The sequence below is a fragment of the Haplochromis burtoni genome, unplaced genomic scaffold (assembly GCF_018398535.1).
Source record: "Haplochromis burtoni strain Fernald_Lab_line unplaced genomic scaffold, NCSU_Asbu1 Contig_25, whole genome shotgun sequence".
In the NCBI taxonomy this organism is placed as follows: domain Eukaryota; kingdom Metazoa; phylum Chordata; class Actinopteri; order Cichliformes; family Cichlidae; genus Haplochromis; species Haplochromis burtoni.
The window spans coordinates 1,314,088-1,336,972 of NW_024582386.1; the positions used below are offsets into that span (position 1 = coordinate 1,314,088).

Sequence of the window (22,885 nt, forward strand, 5' to 3'; positions counted from 1 at the left end):
TGGATTGCCCTTGTTTTTACTGTACTTAAATGCATGTTTGCACATTTCAATAAATCCCATTTCCCACTTTTCCAGCAAAATGCAGAGAAGCAAGAGTACAAAGAGAAACGTCTAAATGAAGTGAAAATTATCTGATGGTGTGAAATGGAGTACAGGACACTGGTTTTCTTTCTTCAAGTTTTATTTCCATTATGATTTTATTCAAAGAACTGGATAAATAGCACAAAAGTGCAAAACCCAGCATAATGGACAACTCTCACATAAAATAAATACAGCACCTTTTCAGCATCACTAAAATATTCTCAATATCCAGAAGTAATAAATACTGAATTTACCAAGATGTTCAGTCTTGATTTACAAAACACAAAGACAACACACAATAAAGTTTTGTGTCATACCAAACTTTTTTTGGAACTGTTTCCGTAATCTTTTTGTTTCACAATTTGCATACTTGCACATACAAACATCTACAGTTTCTACACACAGTACACTGAATCTTGAATTGAACTCACATTTAGAGTAGAACTTTTTATCAGATAATAAAACAGCTCAGAGTCAAACTAAAGAAAGCAAACAGAAACGCCATCGCTCCAACTACAGTGATGGATCCTTGCAGTTCTCTGCAGATGCGGGAGGTGTTTCTCCCACACTTTTTAAAAGACTGCCGTCATTAAGGGGAAGTCGTATCAGGCTGGTGTTTGCTTTATTTTGACCGCACCCAATATCTCTGCCTTCCTTTATGGATAAAACTCAAATCAGCAACTCTTTTTATAGTTTATACATGTATATCTATATATATATTTATTTATTTATATTTATATGTATATAGAATGAAATTCTACACGTAGCAACATTAATCCGTAAACTTTTACAGTTTGGACAGGAGCTTCAAGTTGACAGAGGGCGCTCTTTTGATGAGTTTAAACCCGTGGTCCTTTTGAGTTTGACTTGATTACTTAAACCTCCCCCTTTAATACAGACTCACATAAACAAACAAGTTTATGTCAAATTACACTTTTCATGCACTTCACATTGAAAGTGTCCTTCCCTTTCCAGCCAAAGCTTATCTTCAAGATCACAAGCAACCTCCTCAGAAATTCAAGCATGTATATTCACATATATATATAATAAAAACAAAAAAGGTTACCTGGTTCCAAGGTAAACAAGGAGCACAGTCACCACTAACTCACTTTCAGAACACATACTCGAGTTTCACCAGTTTTCACCCCACTTTGATTAAGAACAATCACTGCAAGCAACAAATCTATGTCATCATACGACAATGAAAACACTAGTTCTTGCTTTGGACAAAAACAGCTGGCATACAGGACGTCCAAGAAAGTCAGACAATACGATAACGAACATGCGTTACAGTCGTTTGAATACAGAAGGTTTAGGGGGTGAAGCCGTCTTTATGAATTTAAGATGCGATCCCTTTCTCTTTTTTTCCCTTTTCTGCGTGTTTCTAAAACTGAGGAGCAGACTGTGTGTTATTTCTGGCTGCCTTTCAAGGGACTTGTTTCAAAGGCTGTGTCAGCAAAAGAGCACCCGAGTCTGTTATGAAGAACGACACACTGATTTCTACACTGCATATATAGGTCTTTTTTTTTCTTTTCATAGTGTAAATGTATTCCGTGGTCCCCAACTGAGCTGTAATCATCACAGGGATGAAAACAGAATCGCAACAGAAAAAAGTAGAAAAATATGTGACAGACGATTTAGTCAGCAGACGCACACAGACACACATACATCCAAACAGTCTTTCCAACAGGAACAAGATGGGACAAATCTGTTCATTAAACACATACATCTTTGTACACAAACAGCAAACAACGGAGGGGTGTACTACAAAGGAAGTTAAACATAGCCAGGCTTTCTTTGGCTTAAGCCCCAGCTGGAGATAATGTGTATCATAATGGAGGTTATCAACTTTCTCTGGTAAGCTGGGCTTTCCGCTTCATGGTCTTTGTGCACTCATAAACATAAAAATGGGGGTTTTACAGGTACAGCTCTTCTGCACAAAATGATACCTATGAGTGTCCTCCCTACTCCAATCATAAACGTTATCAGATCATTATGACAAACTGATGACTTTTAGCTTGACGTAGCTTGCTAATGTGCTAATCTCGCCCTGACCTTGTAGTACACCCCTCAGGTATGATCCTCAGCATGTAGATTTGAAGAAAGATTTCAAAGAAATAGGTTTTAGAGATAGTATCATTTGCATTCTTTAGTGAGAAGATAATGTTCTCATGTCTTTATATGCTGAATATGAAGCTACAGCTGGCAGGCAGTTAGCTTAGCTTAGCTTAGCTTAGCTTAGCTTAGCTTAGTTTAACAGGAGAAACAGCAAAGCCAGTGTAGCTGTTCCCCATCATGTCCAGGCCTTTTTGCTAAGCTAAGCTACCATAAGTGAACAAGGGTATTTGTTTACTATAGAGGGGGCTGATAACAGCACTAACACACATATACACACAATCCAGAGGACGTTTTTCGGTCAACATGTCACACTCTCTCACTGATTGTCAGCACACAAATAGTACACAAAATACTGTCATATGTTTACAGAATGAAGGTGTACACAATCAGCTTCGCTTTAAGGGTGATTCTGATTCTTGAGATGAGGTCACAGCAGGTTTTTACATGTAAACTAAGAGCCTGCGTACCCTTAAAGACGAAAGAAATAAAAATGAGTTACAAATTTTCATCTTTTCCCAGCGGGAATGGACGCAGTGAAGGAATGTCTGATCAGGAGCCCTTAAAATAAAATTATATTCTTGTTTCTCTTGCCACACTGTCTAATTGTTCACTTTTTTAACAGCTTCTTTTCCAATTTGATTTGTGCTTATGATGCAGTTTTTTCTTGGGTAAATGAAGACTGCTTTGTTTGCGTGTTTTGATCCCCAACAAAAAAAATACAGCAAACAAAAGAACTAAATCAGTCTCCTTTCGTTGTTTCGACTTCAAGAATTAGCTTTCCCATTCAATCAGATAACTTATGTTCTGACTAATTCTAATATGGATTGGAGGTGAACTACACTACATGTACAATAAGGATAACAGGGATCTTAAATTCTTAAAAGCCAGGGTTTTGGTTCATATGTTGCTTTTCCTTTAGAGCGGATGAATAAGATAATAATAATGGAGATATAATTGATTTTACCGCAGGCCTGATTGCTTTATCCTGAAGGGATCATGAAGAAAAAATAAAGAAAACTGAAATTATTACTACAATGTTGATTCCTGTCCTTGTCCTTGAGACCCGGAGGAGACACAAACCCAGCCTCAGCATCCGGTGTAAAATCTGTGCCAGATCAAACGTGCAGATCCATCTGGTGTGGGAAACAAGGTAGCCGCCGAAAGTACCGCACAAACATTGTGCTGTTTATTAGTTATCTGAACAAGCCTTAAACATTACACCTTTTACAGGCATTAGCAAGGGCACTGAGAAGATGCTTTTGTGGCAGGATACTGTGGGTGTTTACGTGGAGATTTCAGGCTAGTTTTTACAATAGTTACACCTCTAAGGTACCTTGATAATGTGTGGCCACACTGCTTATTCAAACCGCTGCTGGACAAGTAAAATTCCCACTGACGCAAATGACACTGTCATTTGCATGAAACACAGAGATGTAAATGAATAAATCAGAGTACAAACAAAAACATGCGCACACACACACATACACACACCACTAATTTAGGCAAATACCACAAGTATCTGCTCTCACAGTTTAGCACTTGACCAAAATCCGTCCCACAGACGTTCCTCGAAAACATCATCAAACTGCCACACGACACGGAGGGAAAACATCAGCTTTGACACCAAACACAGAGGAACTGGATCAAACTATTCCCATTTACAACAGAGAATCCTGTGAAATGCGTCTTCGCCTGCCTGCATTTCGAGGCTCTGAGCAGAGAACTGGAATTACTCAGGGAGAGAAAAAGCACCTCGGCTCTCTGTGTCTGAGTAACAGCAGCCTCACTGGAATGTTTTAACAATATTTGGTAGAGAATAACAGCGGTCAGCAGGTCAGGCTTCAGTAGGAGGCAGTGATCGAGGGTCATGGGAAAGTTTTTTTTGTTTTTTTAACAGAAAATATGTTCACCCTGAAATTCATTTTGAGAACTTTTGCAAGCAAGTCTATGAGCAACAGTCTGGATGCAAATGTAAACTGAACTGTTCCAGTAACGTCACAGCACATTAAACAGAGGCACTGTACGCCAGTCACTGAGGTCGAGGACAGACGAGAAAGAAAAACGGAAAACTCACCACATACACTGACTAAATCATTCTCGTTCCTTCAGAAATGGCTTTTTTAAATCAGTTTCCTCTCATCATGTGATCGTTCTGTGTCACTGAGCATCTGTGGGAGCACATTATCACCCTCTAAGAGTGGCTCTTCCATAAGATATCTGATTCTTTTTCTGAATATTTTGAATACCTGACAAAGCAGCGGAAATTAAGTGATCACAAATATAACATCATCTTTTTCTACCTCTGTGTGTTCTCCTCTTTGAATGATGCAATCCACATTTCAAAGGATTCTGGGCTTACAATGGGGATGGCAGTCTGTTTTTGTTGGTATGTGACAGCAGAGCTGAAGCTCTCAGGGATGTTGTTAGTTGTTAAACACGCCAGCTGGACTCTGCTGCCCTCTGCTGGTCGTCGGCTTTACTGCAACACTTGGCCTCTCGTTTCGGGCAACTTTGTGGCAAGGAAACTGCCGGCGGCGAGGGCGCCGGCCGCAAATAGGATGGGTATGGCCTTGGTGATGCCCACAAATGACTGGAAGATGCTGATCCCCAGCACGGCCGCCAGTTTACAGAGGGCATTCAAGAAGCCGAACGCTGTGGTCCTGGAGACAAGAAGAGAGGGACACACAGACAAGCACGCACACACACGGTAAGGAGGGTTTTTAACAGTATTTATCACTCACTGCTTCATATTTGACCTATTAAGGCCATATTTAAGATAATCAAAGTGAAAAAAAACTTTCCTCTTTCTCACACACAACTACACTTTTATATGAATCCCACCAGGACATGACATGAAGAGCCTCTAGAGGAGGACTGGCCAACACCGATTCTGCTAATAAATTTTATTGACATAATTTCTAAGTGAAGCCAAGCGGATGAGGGTTTCCAGTTTTGCGGCCCCAGAATCATCTCTCCAATCCCTGCATATGAAGTGGTTTATCCGGCTTCATCAAGGGGTGGCCTCCAGCATGCAGTGGCTCGGTTTGTAGCAAAATGTGAAGCGGCAGGAATGAGAACTGGTACCTCCAAATCCACAACCAGGACCCAGGGCAGAGGATGGATGTTAAAAGAAAACATATTTTTAAAGACCTTGAATAAATGTGTATTTGGGTTAATATAGTGGTCTTAGAAGCATTTAATTTACTTTTTTCTTTTACTATGTTTGATTTGCTTTTCGCTTCATAAAAAATATGCCAATTCAATATTTTTAATAAAGAGCCAAATGGCCTGTATTTGTATAGCGCTTTTCTAGTCCCTAAGGACCCCAAAGCGCTTTACACAACCAGTCATCCACCATTCACACACTGGTGATGGCAAGCTACATTGTAGCCACAGCCACCCTGGGGCGCACTGACAGAGGCGAGGCTGCCGGACACTGGCGCCACCGGGCCCTCTGACCACCACCAGTAGGCAACGGGTGAAGTGTCTTGCCCAAGGACACAACGACCGAGACTGTCCAAGCCGGGGCTCGAACCGGCAACCTTCCGATTACAAGGCGAACTCCCAACTCTTGAGCCACGATCGCCCTAAATTCAAATTCAACTTGAGCGAGTGCTTTTAAAAGTGAATCCCAAAGGTCCTTAAGGGGGATTTAAGTGGCCTTTATAGATCTCAAACCTTACTCACACTTTGCCTTGGGTGACCTCACCTTGAGGGTTAAGAGTGCTTTGACCCTTAAATCCTCAACGATTGTAAAGACCCACACCTGTTTTCACACCTTGGCTCATGTGATGACCCATACGTTCAGTGGGTCAACAACCCTCAGTATCACATCCAAAGAGGACAAGCCCCTTCAAAGACCTGGACTCAGCACTGTTTCTTAGAACTGAAGAAGCCTCTTGGATGGGAGGGGAAACATCTTTGCAAACCTAAAGAAGTCTAGCTGCCTTCTTTTTCAAGCTCTCAAGGCTCAAGGCGTGAGCTGGGTGACTGAGAAACAACACTGATGTGGCGTCTCAAACTTTTGCCATCCACAGCAGATTTGTTGGTAAAAATTCTGGTATCACTCAGCAGAAACGAGTCCACCTCCATAAAGATCCTTCTCTCTCCAGAAAAGAAACTACAAATAAAAATTCAAATTCTTAAAGGATAACAACCCTGAAATGACACTTTTGGACGGCATTTATAACAACACAAAATGAGTGAAAGTGCAACCAGACAGACAGTATTACTCTGTCAGAAAACAGAAACCTCAGCAGTAGTGGAAACATCTGCTCTCGTGTTACCTTTTATCCGAGGGGTAGAGCTCCACTGTTATCACATCCAGGGCGTTCCACGAGGCGATGCTGATGCCACCAAATAGACATAAGAGGGCGATCATCCCGGACTCGGTGTTTCCAAACATCAGGAAGAAGCAGCTGACACATGATATGACGCTGGACCCAGCTGTGTAAAAAGAGGGAGCAGTAGTTACGTTAAACCGAGTCGCCTCTGCACTCATAACTGAATCCTCCACCCAGATTAGACTAACCTACCCAGCATCCTTAACCGCCCAATTTTATCCATTAATAGAGCCGAGACGATGTTGCCAGGCAACACCGCCAGGGTGCCGAGAAAGTTGACAAAGTAGATCATGTAGGCATTGTTGAAGTCGTCGCTGAAGTCGAGCATGCAGCCCTCCTTGTTGTGGAGAAACGTGCTGTTGACCAGTTTGCAGTTGACGAGTCTGTATTTGAATAAATCTGAAGGCGTAAAGGGAGGGAAAAAAATTTGAAAATGATTAAATAACTTCATAAATTTGTGAACATCTGTGATTTCCACTGGGCAAAGAAGCTCTCCTCAGCTGAAAGAAACTCCTCTGCATGTTTCTCCTCTGATTTAAAGAAGAAAAGCTAAGTAAAAGATACAACCTTAACTTTTTGTTTAGAGCATAAAAAATATAAAAGATTTACGCCACGTCCCGAAGAATGTCTGACCCAATCCAAACCAAATAAAAGATCAGTTTTCCTCAAACTGGGAAGGAGGGGATTAAATAATCCCTTAGCAAAAGAAGCCAGAACATTACAGCAGCCACCACACAAGCATCTGTTTTTAATAGGGGCAAAACACGAAAGCAGCATCCAGGACAGCATCTCCCATCGTCACAAAAACGACAGCAAAGGTCAGGAGACATTTCTGTAGAAGATAAAGGGGATTAGTTCTGACAGGCTTCTTAATCAATAACAGTTTCATTAAACGGAGTCTGCAATAAAAGTGCTGAACGATCGTAAAATTTTAGATGCACAAATGACACAAACATAAAAGAATGCGTTGCTGGCTTCATCGGGGAGAAAGCTACAGCTGCCGTAAAAGCTGCAGAAGAACTGAAGCTGAATAAATCTGCCACAGCTTGAGACGGATAGCCGCAGTATGCTAGCAGAGGAACCGTTTCTCTTTAGTTTCTCACATGTTTCCCAGGTCTGAATGTGACGTGCTGATTTAAAGCACAATCGGAAATCCAAACCACACGCGGCTCAGTTGCTTTTTAAACGATTTGGTCTCCGCACACGGGGAATTTCTGGTTCTGATCAGCCATTCAGCACATTCTTACATCTGTTTTATTCTTCCTGACAGGGTGCTGTTGTACAGACAGCCCGATCACTCGCACCGTGTCATGCCTTTTGTTTTGACTTTAAGATGAAATGTAAGCATTTCTCACATAATTTATCTGTCAGGTGAAACCATCAGCTAAATGAACAGAGAATCTCACATTTGAGGATTTGTTAGATAGATAGCTAGATAGCTAGATAGCTAGATAGCTAGATAGCTAGATAGATAGCTAGATAGATAGCTAGATAGCTAGATAGCTAGATAGATAGATAGATAGATAGATAGATAGATAGAGGCTGCCCGACCATGGTGAGCCACGCCGTGAAGCTCCTGGTGAACAGATTTGGTGCTGATGTTAATGACTTTTAAGCACTCTGTGTCTCAGCGCTCGATGACCCCACACTATAACTTCCACTTTGCTTTGCTTAATTTTACACACCGGTGGCAACAAGACTAAAAGCACCTGAATTCACAGATTAAGAGATGTGGAATGCCATATAGTGCATGATCTGCTACGTACCTATGGAAAGTCATGGAAAGCAAGTTTATAATGTTCATTAGTGCTCCTGCACACGAGGAGTCATATTTACCTGTGTTATAAAACAAGCTGGCAATGAAGGTGCAGTTTCTAAAGAAGGTGTGCGTGGATGTGATGTCCTCAAAGTAGCACTCTTCAAACACGGAGTCTTCAAAAACCATGGACTTCATCTTCAGGTTAAGGAATCTGTGATCAGGAACATTTTTTTTATTGCATATTTTAAAAAACAATATTCTCTACTTTGGCATTAAAGTAATTAATGTTGCCCTGAAACAAAAATTACTTGTCGTTGAAGTAGTATCCTTGGCGATGCACTTGGTTTTCCAAGGTGAAGTTAAACGTGACGTGCTCCACTCGCTCCTTAGTGAAGGTCTTCGTGCGCGATTCATATTCCTGCTTCTGGATGTACTTGATCATGTCCGGAAACCACACGGTTAGACCGTAGTAGCTGGAAAGTTGTGGGAGTCAAGAGAGATTAAATAAGCCCCAAACGGAGCGCGAGAAACAGTAGACAGCAAGGAGGTTTTCTTTTTTTTAGATTACCTGAACGACATAGAAAACCAAACAGCCATGAGCATGAAGGTCGTCCGTTTATATTCTGGCCTGAAGCAGGCAAGGATGTTATTCCGTATCTGCAACAAGTGAACACGGAGAAACACAAGAGCAAAGCTCATGAACAAAAAAGCTGAAAGCAACATGACAGCGGCTTCCACATGAAACAAGAAAACGCTGCTTCAACTCTCTCATTGTTCAAACTTTTTCTTGTAGTGGGCATTAAGCAGGCATTAAGCAGCAGCGCGTAGGCGTGTGTGTGCGTAGGAGAACGTAGGCTGCGTGCAAATTCAAATCAGGCAAACAGCCTGGTGAAGGATTTTTTTGCCCAGAGCATAAAAGCCCAGTGCAACAACATGCTGCTGAAGTTTAAACACATCAAAGCCAAAAAATCCACACAATACCTCAAAAATGCATCATCTTTGTGTGCCGAGTGTTATCACAGAACTTGAATTTGGGAGAAACTTTGCAGGCGGACAGGTCAATAAATGCTCAAGCAAGTAGCTTATTATCCCTTTAATATACTCAAAAAAAATCAAAGACAAACTAAAGGAAAAGACATAATATTTTAGCTACACTTGGATTTACTTCCACCTGTGCTTGCATGCACATTGCTTTCATCCACTGAGGCGTTTTAATGCCAGCCCTGAGTTGTAAAACACCTCAGCTTCAGCACTCTTGAAAATAACTGTAATTTTGAGGAAGCTGTGATCTTGGGTGGGTGCCGGAGGGGGCTTTTTTATTTCACACTGTTAAAGCTTGGCCCTTTAGTTACTGCTTTTGCTCACAAAATCCAAAATACCAAATTTCCTGGTTACTCAAAAAAAAACAACCAGTTTAGAAGAACAACATTTGCAGGCTGGACAAAATGTATGTAAACTGTATTTTTTAATTAACTTTACTCACCTGTTGGGAGAGGCTCATAATCTTCAGTCTGTAGCGCTGCCAAGCAGGCGTGTCGGTGCCAACGTCCACCAGCTCATCCATCTGCTTCACAGTTTTGATTGTGGTGACCTTGGACCAAAGTCACAAAAGTCAAATTAGAGATGACTTTGGCTCAAAAATAATGTAACTACTGCAAGAGACTTTCTGAAAAAGAGGCTCTGAAAGTCACCACCAGATATTACAGAGACATTGACTGTAATAACATTTACTGTTAATCATAAGCCTGATGAACATCTCTGTAATGGGTAAAGCATCTTTAAATGGACTGGGAGCTGTTACAACAATGTATTTATTCTGTTCCTGTTCTCATGACTTGTTTAACCGGAATACATATTGTGGGAAATCACACATTTGTATGATTTGTGGGTCGATTTTAATAGGTTTTATCTCAACAGGAAGTAAAGAAGCAAATCCTTGGAGCTTATCTCGAAGATGATATATTTGTAATAATGTAAAGTTTTGTCCATCAAGCATCAACTGAAACCAAATACTGCAGTTCCTCAAATAGCCACTAGAGGCTCACTCCGGTTCCCTTAGACCAGCGCGTGCCCCCTCCAACCACACCCATATTTTGTTTTCAAACTTGATTGCAGTTTATTCCACACCCCACAATAAAATAAACCACGAAACAAACTATCTTTATGGTGTAATTATTTTACGTATAGTTGTTTTTTTATTTTACTGTTTAAAAATATTCAACACTGGTATCAATACATTTTTCAAAAAAATGTCTCTCTGTGCAAAATGGGTTTAAAAACATAAACAACTGTGATAATGTTTGTTTGTTTGTCATTATTTGTATCCCACTGTAAATTTACTGTATAAAGAGCTAAAATCGCCAAAATTTCATTATAAGAAGTGTTTGTGAACTTAAAATCAAGAATGTGGGATACTGTTTGTCCGTGATCCCAGCACGTGCTCCCGAAGCGGGGGAAACAAATTCTTTTGGGGGTACCTACCTTTGCACCGCCGTTGTGCAGGTGAAGCCAAAGGCAAGATATGCTTCATCATATTTTCTAGTCTTTAGCTCGGAAGGAAGTTGGTTTGCAAGCATATTTGGCGATGGTTCATCCTCTGCTCTGTGTTTGTGTGGGATCCCGGTCAAGAAACCTGTCCGTTATGCTAGCAGTGTCCAAGCATTCTTTAATTTATTTATTTATTTTATTCATAACTCGCCACCCCCCTGCAATGGCTCTGCGCCCCCCTTTACTAACATGCTATCCCCCTCCCCCCCAGGAGGCGTGCCCCTACTTTGGGAACCACTGCCTTAAATCCACATTTCAGAAATGGCCAAGTTTACATTTACAGCTTTCTACATAAAATACTTTGAACTTATCTACATCATGTCCTAATGTCCTAATGACCCATCTGCAGTTAAACTGAGAAATGTGCAACACAAGCCAGCTATTCAAAGTAAAAGTAGCTATTCAAAGTAAAAGTATTCAAAGTAAAAGTAGCGCCTCATAAAACTTGTTGGCTGTAGCCCTGATGTAAACCTTCTCCATGTCCTTTCTGCATTGCTCGTTATCAAGTTGTACCACAGCTAAGCTAGTAGTCTGCAAGTATTTGCAGACAAACATGAAAAGCTACAGGTAAACAACCTGTTACCAAGGCAATTCCTGAGAGGTGTTCGGTGCAGCATCTTCATTTAAACTGATTTCACCCAGCAAGAGGTAGCAACCTCCAGGAACCACTGCTGACCAGCTGGGTATTTCACATTTCCATAGCAACCAGAGGGTGTATCACATCCAACATGGCAGGCAACTCTTGAGCAATGTGTGCATGATGTCATGTGACAAACAAACCTGTGTTAATACATCTTCTGCACCGGTTAAATTTGAGGCCACAAACCAGTGGGTGATGTCATAGTGGTTACATCAGTCCTTTATATACTCTGTGGTTTTCATTGCATCACATAGCAGCAAGTTTCCTTTGCACAAGTCATCGGCTCTGATCCAAAGTCAGTGTGTCTTTTTGTTCAGCTTACTCCAAACTAGGGGCGTAACCCCAGACAGCCAATGGGTATCTGACCAGAGACCCCGTCTGTTCTCCCTCTCCCACACTTCCCTCTGCTGTGAGCGCTCTGAGAGATTTACATTGCTGTTTTCTCACTGATACTTACAGAAAACACCCTCTCTGGGTATCCCTTTGCTCGCATGTTTGTGTCGTGAACTTGCTTCAGAACCATCCAGCCTTCGTCATGTTTGCCATTCTGTTAAAGATGGCATGGATTTAATAATGAGAAACATATCAGCAGCTATTACTGTAAGACAAAGACTTAACTGTTTAAACAAGCACATCTGCTAACCTCTAAGTAGAAGCGTGGGCTCTCTGGCATGGCGTTAAGGGCAGCGATGGCTGCAACTGACGGAAAAGCGCACACTAGCACAAACACGCGCCAGCTATGGAACTGATACGCCGAGCCCATCTGGAAACTCCATCCTGAAAGGAAAAAGCAAGCCAACACAAAGAAGTGAGCACACATTTCCGAATAGTTAACCTTCAGTGCAGTGAAAATAACATGTTTTTAAAACTCACTATGAAGCATGTTCTCAAACAGAATTTAGAGGTCAGAGGTCACCCTCAGTGCACGGTTTCTGGGCAGATCACTTTCTAGCAAACAAAGTCAGCTTACGTTTTACCCTCGAGCTTTTCAACTGACTGACAAATCTCCAAAAATATTAACATCTTGGTGGGATTTTCATACGTACATGCATAATAATAATTGTAAAATAAAGAGATTGTAATATAATATTTAGAGAGCTTTATTTGTATCTCATAGGCATTTGATGATGATCAGTCAGCCTGGGCAGAGAAAGTAAGGATCCATAACTATCTGTTTTCTTTACTCTGATTACTGTACTCACCATAATGTGGGATTATAGCCCAGGCCATTGCAGATGCGTATATTCCTCCAATCATCCAGAACATGCATAGCCAGCTGAGGTGCTCGCCACGCTTCTCTTGGGACAGAAATTCAGAGTAGTACGAGAAGACGATGGGAATCGAACCACCGATTCTGCAAAATTCAGAACACAACTGAGCCTAGAGGTGAAGTGTTTGTATCAGTGATACTATTTTTGATATGTATATGTGTGTTTGAATAGATAGGCTTTTTCTTCTGTATCATATCAAGAGTCAAGCAACATACTTATGTTATTGTTTTTAACAGTAGAGCAACAATTTGCGAAACTTTCCAACTCGTGGCTCTCTCAGAGCTTGAATGTGCAGCAATTGCTGTTTCATTTAGCCACTAAAGCTTTAACACAACCAGTGCATTAAATGTCTCTGTGCTTGTGTGATTATCATCACCGTGGTGCAAAACAAACTCACAGGAGCTCAGCGGGAAAGCGACTGGTTTGAGCCCAAATGGAAACGATGTCAGTTCTTTCAATTTGCCAGTTCGCTAAACTTGAGAAACTCTGTTTGAACACTTTGCTACACGTTGTAAAAACTAAATGAATCATCAAAATCATTTTGTGCTCATGCGATTTCACTGTTAAAATTACATTTATGCAGCCGGATAAAAATTAAAAGTTTCAAAAGGGAAGGGACTAATACTGCAGTTATGGCACACTGTGCAGTGAAAAAGTAATTACCCCCTAAACCTAAGAACTGCCTGTGCCATCCTTCGAAGCGAGGATGGCACTTTCACATCACTGTGGAAGAATTTTGTCCCGCTCTTATTCATTTATTTTTTAGCACATCAGAGGTGGACTTGCTGGTATGTTTCAGGTCGCTGATGCTTGAGCTTCAGGTACGAAGTTATAGCTGGACATTCTCCTTCAGGATTTTCTGGTAGAGAGAAAAATTCATGGTTCCATAAGTTGCCCTGAAGCAACAAAGCAGCCCCAGATCATCACACTATCACCACCGTGTTTGACAGTTAGTATGACGTTCTTTTTATGAAATGCTGTTTTAGTTTTATGTCAGATCTAATGGGACTCAAACCTTCCAAAACGTTCAGCTTGTAGAGTTCCTTGGAGATGCTCCCATACATGCCATTTTTGCCCAGTCTCTTTCTGGTCGTTAAATCATGATCTAGGACCTTAACTGAGGCGAGTGAAGCTTGCAGGTCTGCATTTGTTATTCTGGGACCTCCTGGATGAGTCATCGATGTGCTCTTGATAGGCCAATTTTGGTCACCTGGGCAAGTTTTCTCCATTTGTTGAAATGGCTATCACCACGTTTTACTGGAGTCCCAAAGCCTTAGAAATTGCTCTAGGCCGATAAAGGTCAGTGACTTTGCTTCTAAGCTGTTTCTTTAGATCGTATCGCATAATGTGTCCCTTTTTGAGATCTTTGAACTACACTTTGTCAGACAGGTTCAGGTTAACCCTCTAAAACCGAACCTGTCGCTTATATCAGACAGGAGTTTTGCAACTTTTTTTTTCCTGCTCTCAAATACGGACTTAGCTGTAACTCTGTCTGTGAAGCTGGACTAAAGAAATAAGTGCCTAAAGTTTTGAGAACATGTCTACCGTGGTTGGTTGGTTGGTTGTGGCTAATAGACTTAGTTTATGTTAGCTAGCTAGTGACAGAACCGATAACTCAGTGGGAAGAAGGGGACTAAATCTAAAACTCTGTTTAAGGGGAACACTTTTGAGCTGCTCCTGTCTGCAAGAAGGAGTTTAATTTTTAAACCACAGATTTGCTTTCCACTTTCCCTGTCTGCCTCTTTAGCAGCAACTGCTGTTAGCTTGTAATGTTTGGGTTTGTGAAGCACCTTATAAATGAGGACTGTGTAGACGAGAGACTTTGAATTCATCATTTAACAAAGATGGTCCGGGTAGGTTTGGGCAGATTATTGCCCCTCAATAAATGAAATGATGATTTTTTTTTAAGTCAACTAAATGGCATGGGCAGAAACAACAGAAGTATTTTTGTTATTATAATTCTTTTAATTACCCAACACCCGAGAGGAGGCGGCAAAACAGAAAGGTGCTGTAACCCTGGACAAAGGAGGAGAAGAAGGAGAAGATACTGTTGATAGAGAGAGAGATGAGAAGAGACTGCCGACGGCCTATCCGGTCAGCCAGAGCTCCCCATAGGAAAGCGCCAACCATCATCCCAAAATATACAATAAGACCTGCAGAGAGAGCAAAGGAAATTCAATTGTCAGACTACAAAGACTTGCCGGCTCATGATAACTCTACTATATCTCAAATCAAATTGATAGTTTGATGATAAACATGCACATTTCTTTTGTTTCCCTTCTGAGGGAAAGGCTGAGAAAAGAAGAAAACATGGAAGTGCCAGTGTGAAGCTGGCTGTAAAAGCGTGTTAATCCCCACAGACTTCCTGATAAAAGATTTAACCACTGTTTCATGACTGTAATCTGAGTGACTGAAAACCTCTTAACCATGTTTGTGCTGATGATGCCTTTGGGGCCATTTTAATGCATTTATCTTTAAAATTATATGACTCTAGTGGGTAATTGTTCTAAAAGACCATCCAAATATGGTCATTTGATCTCCAAAGAATCAAGATAGTGGCAGTTATGATGCTAAACACCACACTTTAAACTGACCAACCCAGTGGGTGATGTCATGGTGCGTATGAACATCTTTCATACACAACCCCAACTCCCCAAAAGGTTGGATGTGGTATAAAATGAAGATAAAAACTGAATAGCTAGTTAGGATAATTGGCTGCCGGTCAGTAACATGATTGGGTTTAAGACAAGAGGCAGAGTTTCTCAGGTTCAGAATATTGTTCCTAAATGTAAAATTGCTAAGAATTTAAATGCCTCATCATGTATAGTACCAAATATATCAAACGATTTAGAGGCTGAAAATGATGCAGGATGCTTCAGGTGCTCAGGCAGAAACAATGCATGGGCTCAGGAATCATTGTCTGTGAACACAGTTCACTGCGCCATCCACAAATGCAGATTTAAACTGTTGTGTAAAGAAGAAGCCAAACGTGAACATGACCCAAAGACTCAACCATCAACTTTGGGCTAAAATAATTTAAAATAAACTGAAACAAAGTAGAAAACAGTGAAATAAAATACATAAAAACATGGATTCCTCTATTCTGCATGTTTTAGAGCAGCGGTCTCCAACCTTTGTTGCGCCACGGACCGGTTTATGCCCGACAATATTTTCACGGACCGGCCTTTAAGGTGTCGCGGATAAATACAACAAAATAAAACTAGTACCAGTACCGAAAAAAAGAAGATTTATTCATAACACACGTGAAAAGACCCAAGAACACCGAGTAAACGATAAAAACGATAACAAAATAACGCTGAAAACCAATAAATACCCTGAAAACCACACATTTCACACCTGAGCCTCAACTCTCGCGGCCCGGTACCAAACGACTCACGGACCGGTACCGGTCCGAGGCCCGGGGCTTGGGGACCGCTGCTTTAGAGCAGTATAATATAATCTTAAACAGCACGCTGCATCTATTACAACAGCATTGATTCATAGTAGAAGGGTCTGTGTGCTAAAGTGACCTGTCATAAAGTCCAGACCTTTCCCCAACACCAAACATTTGGTGGATCAGGAAAGAAAAATTGCGAGAAAGACGACCCACGACTGCTGAGCAGCTAGAACCCCACCTGAGACAAAAACGGGACGTTCTACTTCCAAAAATCAGCCAAGTGGACTCCTCATTTTCCTAATGTTCAATGTTTTCTCAGCTCTGTTGTGAATAAAATGTGAGTTTATGAGATTTGCAAATTATTGCATTCAGTTTTCATTTACATTTCAAACAGCATCCCAACTTCTTTGGAGTGGTGCAGTGTATGTTAAAGAGGCTAGTTTCAGTCACTCACTGTATCTTTGAAGAGCTCATTGTTGTTAAAACTATTCTTTGGAATATTTATTAAAAACTAAAACATAAAACAAAACGTTTTTTATGAAATGTTTAACATAGACGTTGCTGCATCCACCGAGCGCTCTGCCTCTCTCTCGCTTCTTTGCTGCTGCATTGCTGTGTTTCTTTTTTGCATCATTACACAACATTATCTAAATCAGTCTGGTGGCATGAAACCATTGGCAGGAACCTGTTACTGCCTCACTTGTGTGTGTAAATGTTTGTCCTTAAAAAAATGAAGACCAGTCATTTTTAAAAACAAACAAACAAAAAAAGATTTTTCCCCAGAGTTGATACACATCTCACGCTCTGGTGAGTATTTCAAGTATGCTGCATGTGGGTTCGAAAGAACATGTCGCCAAGAGCAACAGTGTGACTCATTTAGTTTTTTAAATAGTTCTTGGCTGAGAAGTAAAGATCATGCCACAGAGGAATGAGTTGTAGCAAGCCTTGGATACACAGCCAAGGTTTGTTGATGGGGACTAATGTGTAGATTATTAACAGCACTGTCATGTATAAAACTGATAATAAGCCTGCTAAACATTTGCAACAGAAGGAGCAGAGTCCTACCTAGCATGCTTTTGTTGGGTTCAGACAGACACATATCCTTCTCAGCGCTGGGGAGCACAAACCCGACCACAAAGATCTCCACGCCATCAGCCATGAGTGCGAGGCCCAGGACGAAGTACAGGCTCCACTGGAACTTCCCGTGGCCACATTCTTGCAAAATGGTCTCGTACTGTTGGGCCAGCTCCTCTTGGTCCTTCCTCCTCTCAGCCTCGGACACGCCGATATCTCTGAACTGCTGAGCTCCGGCTCCCACCGATCCTGGACCCCCAGCAAGGCTACCTTTTCCTGAATCAGCCCTGGGAATTCCTTGGTACTCTCCCTCATAGATCTCGTCATCCTCATCGTGACCCTCAGTGGAGTCACTGTGGCCGCCCTCATCGTCGTTCGCTGCCTGGCTGTCTCCACGGTAGTAGCCTCCATCCTGACTTCCCTGCATGGGGTAGTCATCGTCATCGTCCTCTTCAAAGCGGCTGTAGGAGCGCTTGCTGTATTCATCGCTCACTCGATCAACTGAGCGACCCACTTTCTTGGTAGCTTGCCGCTTGACTTCTTTGGCAATGTCTTTGGCTCCTTTTATGAAGGCAGTCCGGTTTTGGTAGCCGTCCTCCATGTTAAAGAAGTACAGAAGACGCACAACAAGTCAAAGGTTTAGCTTGAGAGGCCACCTGTACGTGCTGTGGCTTCAGTTTGATCAGGACACCTCAGAGCTGACTCCCAATTTGCTTGACTGGTTACAGGTTGAAGCTGTCTGCAACAAAAGCGAGAATTTACATTGGTTAAAATAGCAAGTCAGGCTTGGTAACAAAAGCATCTTTAATGGAAAGATGCTTTTGTTAGCAAGGGACTCATCGGGTACTTTCAGTGCATCTATTTATGTTTCCTGTAGACCCAGAGCCAAGTCTGCTTAAGTGACAAGAAAGAAACAAAAGATGACGTGTAATGAATTCAAAGATGCTACAAAAAGACACAAAAAACACAAACTCTAGAGAGACTGGCTCACTCAGCTCAACATTAAATTCTAACAGGGCGCAGTCCAGTAACATGAACGTTTTAGAGAGGCCCTACAGAAGTTAAACGTGTCGCTTGACCCTCGTTAGACTTTTTAGGTACACCTGCGGCAATTCAAATCAAGATGGTGAAATCAAATCAAGACAAGATGGCCTGCTAAAGTTCAAACTGAGCATCAGATTGAGGAAGAAAGATGATTTAAGTGCCTCTGAATATGGCATGGTTGTTGGTGACAGACGGGCTGTTCTGAGTATTTAAAAATCTGCTGACCTGCTGGGATTTTCTCACACGACCATCTCTAGGGTTTACTGATGATGGTCTCAAAAAGAAAACAGGTGAAACTGCCTTTCTGACGTGAGCGATCAGAGTAGAGTGGCCAGACTGCTTCAAGCTGATAGGAAGGCAACAATAACTCGAATAACCACTCGTTCCAATCACACTTCAAACCTTTAAGCTGATGACCTACAGCAGCAGAAGACCACACTGGGTGCAACTGCTGTCAGCTGAGACCTGCACATTGAAACTACAATTCACAAAGGCTCATTCAAAGTTAGACCGGGAAACTTTGAATGAGCCTGTGTGAATTGTAGTTTCAGAGTCTGGATTTCTGCAGCAACATTTAAATGGTAGAGTTAGAATTTGGAATAAATAACACAAAAACATGGCTCCATTCTGCCTTGCATTAATGGTTCAGGCTACTGGTGATGTAATGGTTCATGGCACATTTTTTGCCAACTGGGCTTTGTTTAAATACCTTAGCCAACCTGAGGATTGTTGCTGACCAGGTCTATCCCTTTATGACTGGCACACCCTGTCACAGAGCTCAAATCATCTCAGCAAGTTCACTGTACTCAAATGGCCTCCACAGTCACCAGATCTCAATCCAGCAGAGCACCTTTGGGATGTGGTTGAACAGGAGATTCTCAGCATGATGTGCGCCGACAAATCTGCAGCAACTGTGTGTTGCTGTCACGTCAATATGGACAAAAAAGGCTCTGAGGAATTAAGGCAGATTTGAAGTAAAAAACAGACCAACCAAGTGCTAGCAAGTTGTACCTAATATAGTGTTGATATGTACAAGAATATTATACGACTGAAGCCAATGAGCTTGCAGTTTCGCAGTCAGACCCGTCCCATTCTCATCACATTTCATCACCAAGACGATGATGGCAAAAACTCATCTCACAGCTTCAGAAACTGCAAGTTTTTCTATAGTCTAGGGTTAAAGCGGAAGAGGCAACATGAAACATTAAACAAGATCAAAGTATCAGAATTATAATAATTCTTTCTTTTTTATTTGATTTTGCATTGCACTTAATAAATTGTCACAATCACAACCTTTTAACCTTTTTCATTTTAACAGTTTTGAATGTTTCCACAAACTGTAATGAAAAAAACTGCTGTTGATGCGGCGTTGTGTTTTACATCTGAGTTTCATAATCCATCTCTGCCTGTCATGTTTTTATCTTTAAACTGCTTCTCTTTTCTTTTATCCACTTAAACCATCTAACCAGCCTGTAATGGTTCCCATCCAGACTACACCTGTTGCCTCTCCATATTCACTCAGTGTGCGTCCTCTGCTGAGTCACAGACAGGCCTGAGCAATAATTACAGGGTTAAACATCAGGCCTTGAAAACAGTGAATCTAATTGATTGTTCTTGGTGCACAAATGTCCTAAATGCCTCATCGTATGCTGAAGAGCTGCTCTGTGTGACTATGGCTCAAATGGATCTGACACTATTGTAGAAAAAACCTGAAATCATATAATCTCTAAATGTTCTTTATTTGAAAAAAAAGGAAAACATGCAGATTGGATGGAAGCCGTGTGATAAAACAGACCAAGCTTGAAATTGAGGAAAAAGAAGCTTTAAAACTGATATCTATTTTATTCTTTGCCACAGTGTCATGTTGCTTTTTGGAAAACGTGCTGTTTAAAGAACAATTTTAAAGGTTCGGTTCAGGTGGTCCGTATGCTTCTGCAGGGAGACGCTACAGGCGGGGTCACTGTGCAATAAAACCACTTGTCACTTTTAATTTATGGCGCAGCGAAAGCACGGACAGACGGTGATGAGACATCAGTGTGATGTCACTTTCTCCCAAAACGAGTTCTGACAGGTAATAACGGGCCTCACGGAGCAGTAAGTGTTTGTCAGTTGTACAGTACACATCATGTACTTCATCAAATACTGGTATATTTACATTTATTTTAATACTTCTGAACTAAACCAGTGAAATATAAATATCATTAAACTATGGCAATGGTAGATTTTTGGTTTGAGGCATAGTTTACATGTTCGTCAGCTACAGAAACCCAAACTGTGTGACGCATATAAAAGCGTAAAACTCTTACAGCAAAGAGTAACAGCTTTTATTTAATTAAAAATATCTCTGTAAATCTTTGCAAGTTATTGCAAATGAATGCAAACGATTAACCAAGCTGTATATAACTGTTTTATAATAATAGCAATAATAATAATAATAATTCTTGAATGATTGCGTTCACACAAGTAATCAGAACCAGAAGCAAAACCAGGGGGTTTAAATTACTTGAGTAATGACGTCTCGCTGTAAAGCAATGAACCGAGCATTTTGAACATCTTCTTCACTTGTGCAGTTAGGTCCATAAGTTTGTGGACATTTACACATAAAAATATATATATTGTTGCTTTTACAGTCCAGCACGGGTGATGTAAACCAAACAGTCAAGATGTGGGTGTATTGGATCACCCATGTTGATATTTTTCCTGCATCATCATATTAAAGTTGGTTTAGGATCAATGTCGCAGTTGACACGTTAGCTATATTAAAAGCGTTCTTGTTTATATAAAACTCTCTTCTGAAGCAGTTGTTAAGCATCTTAAGTGTTTTTGTCATTACTTTATACAGTAGATAGTAAATATATTAGAAAGCTATATTTGCTGTTGCCAAATTTAGGCCACTCCTTTTGGTTTCTTGGTAATAGTTTTTATTAGCATTAGCTAATTTCTTAGCTAATGCTAACATCTTAGTTAATGCTAATTTCTTAGTTAATGCTAGCTGAATGCTCAAGCCACGTGATTGGTCAGCTTCAGTGTTGATCCTTGACCAACATTATTATAATAATATATTAGTAACACCAACACAAGTGAAGACTTTTACCTTTAACTCAAGGTTTCAATGATATTGTATGAACTGTTGAGGAACAGCTGCTTTGCGTCATCAGTGGTGGTTGTGCAATGTTTTATACACATCTGCTTGGCAAGTGAAAGGTCACTGGTTCAATACTGGCATTAAGAAGGGCATCAAGCATTAAAAATGCTGCGCTACCTGCTGTGATGACCGTTTTGTGACAAGGCAGTAGCTTCTTTACTCTTGATTGACTGATTCAAAATTCACTGCGGGTTAAAAATTTAAAGTTAGGTCCACCTTAAAGCATTCACTGGATTATTGTTCATTTTGACTGTAATGTGGAAAACATTTTAGAAAAAGTACACCATGTTGGATTTAGCCAGATATCGAGTTAGAGACTGAGACTTATTAGGAAAACGTTAACTGAGAGCAAAAGTTCAGTAAACAAACTTAAATGCAATTTTGGATTATTTTTGTAATGAGATTCGCCCCCTGCTGGCCACTAGAAAGCACGCAGGTTCAAGTCTTCCCTTTTCAGACCAGAATGCGTATCTTTCGTATACAGTCTGTGAATGCTCTGAGCTATTTTCAGCTATGGCATTCAGTCGTCGTTGCTTATCACCAAGGACAGAGTCAGAAATCGTAGTAGGTGGCAAAAAGAAAGCTGTAAATAGAGCTTTAACCTTGATAAGCGAATCAGCTCAATATTACCATTAATTAGTGGGAAAACAAAGAAAAAAACATTTATGTTTATGCCAGCATCTGTAGCATCTGTCCTGGATGTTATAATCACACACTGTTGATTTGTTTTTTCTAAATTTCATTCAGAAGATGATTTCCCATCAGAAGGCAGCAGATCCATCACTGTCAGCATGACGAACAGATTTACTGGCACTGATCAAAGGAACCCTACCAGGCCTGGTCAGCCAGGCTAAACTGTAGGACTCTAACCTAATAATATCCTGGATGGGCGCATTCACAGCCCATAATCTCTATGCACTTTAAAAACAAGCATGCGTGCCTGTATGTCAGTATGACCAACACACTGAAATCAAGCAACAAAATCACAAAAATGCTTCACTTTATTGTGAGGCTTTTTTGCAACCGTGCTGGACCTGCGCAGGTGTTTTTACTTGGTTTGACCTTTTCTCGGGACAGTGAGCGTCATCAATACCTCTTTATAATCACATCATTGCACAGCCTCCTGATGGAAGGAAAATGCAACACTGTTACAATAGCATTAATATTGCCTCCGGTCTAATGCCTGCCGAGAGATAGAGAGATCAAAGAACTAACTAAGATGCCTATGGGAAGATTTTAAAAGATTTGCTTCGTGCTAAAAAAAACAAAAACAAAATCCACATTAACTTCACACAAGGGGACACTTATAAAATAGTAAGGTTATGAGGATTATAGATGAGACCCCTGAAAAACTAACAGTCTGTGTAGATAAAGTCTGGATAGATAGATAGATAGATAGATAGATAGATAGATAGATAGATAGATAGATAGATAGATAGATAGATAGATAGATAGATAGATAGATA

The 22,885-nt window shown here is 40.8% G+C and overlaps 1 protein-coding gene across 2 annotated transcripts in view; it reads right to left on the bottom strand.

The window, feature by feature from the left end:
- Positions 1 to 163: 163 nt before the first annotated feature.
- LOC102313611 (synaptic vesicle glycoprotein 2A) overlaps positions 164 to 22,885 on the bottom strand; it is a 24,223-nt gene continuing 1,501 nt past the window's right edge. Inside the window, exons 2-13 of one of the 2 annotated variants that reach the window (XM_014332158.2) lie at positions 17,222 to 17,965; positions 14,732 to 14,912; positions 12,691 to 12,842; positions 12,132 to 12,265; positions 11,946 to 12,035; positions 9,785 to 9,892; positions 8,870 to 8,958; positions 8,610 to 8,774; positions 8,379 to 8,512; positions 6,735 to 6,941; positions 6,486 to 6,645; positions 164 to 4,859 (exon numbers count right to left, since the gene is read on the bottom strand). In XM_014332158.2, the coding sequence (XP_014187644.1) occupies positions 4,676 to 4,859; positions 6,486 to 6,645; positions 6,735 to 6,941; positions 8,379 to 8,512; positions 8,610 to 8,774; positions 8,870 to 8,958; positions 9,785 to 9,892; positions 11,946 to 12,035; positions 12,132 to 12,265; positions 12,691 to 12,842; positions 14,732 to 14,912; positions 17,222 to 17,831 (2,214 nt within the window). In that variant the 5' untranslated portion in view covers positions 17,832 to 17,965 and the 3' untranslated portion in view covers positions 164 to 4,675. Of the gene's footprint in view, positions 4,860 to 6,485; positions 6,646 to 6,734; positions 6,942 to 8,378; positions 8,513 to 8,609; positions 8,775 to 8,869; positions 8,959 to 9,784; positions 9,893 to 11,945; positions 12,036 to 12,131; positions 12,266 to 12,690; positions 12,843 to 14,731; positions 14,913 to 17,221; positions 17,970 to 22,885 lie in introns of both variants that reach the window. The other variant, XM_005917555.3, reaches the window with a different exon arrangement.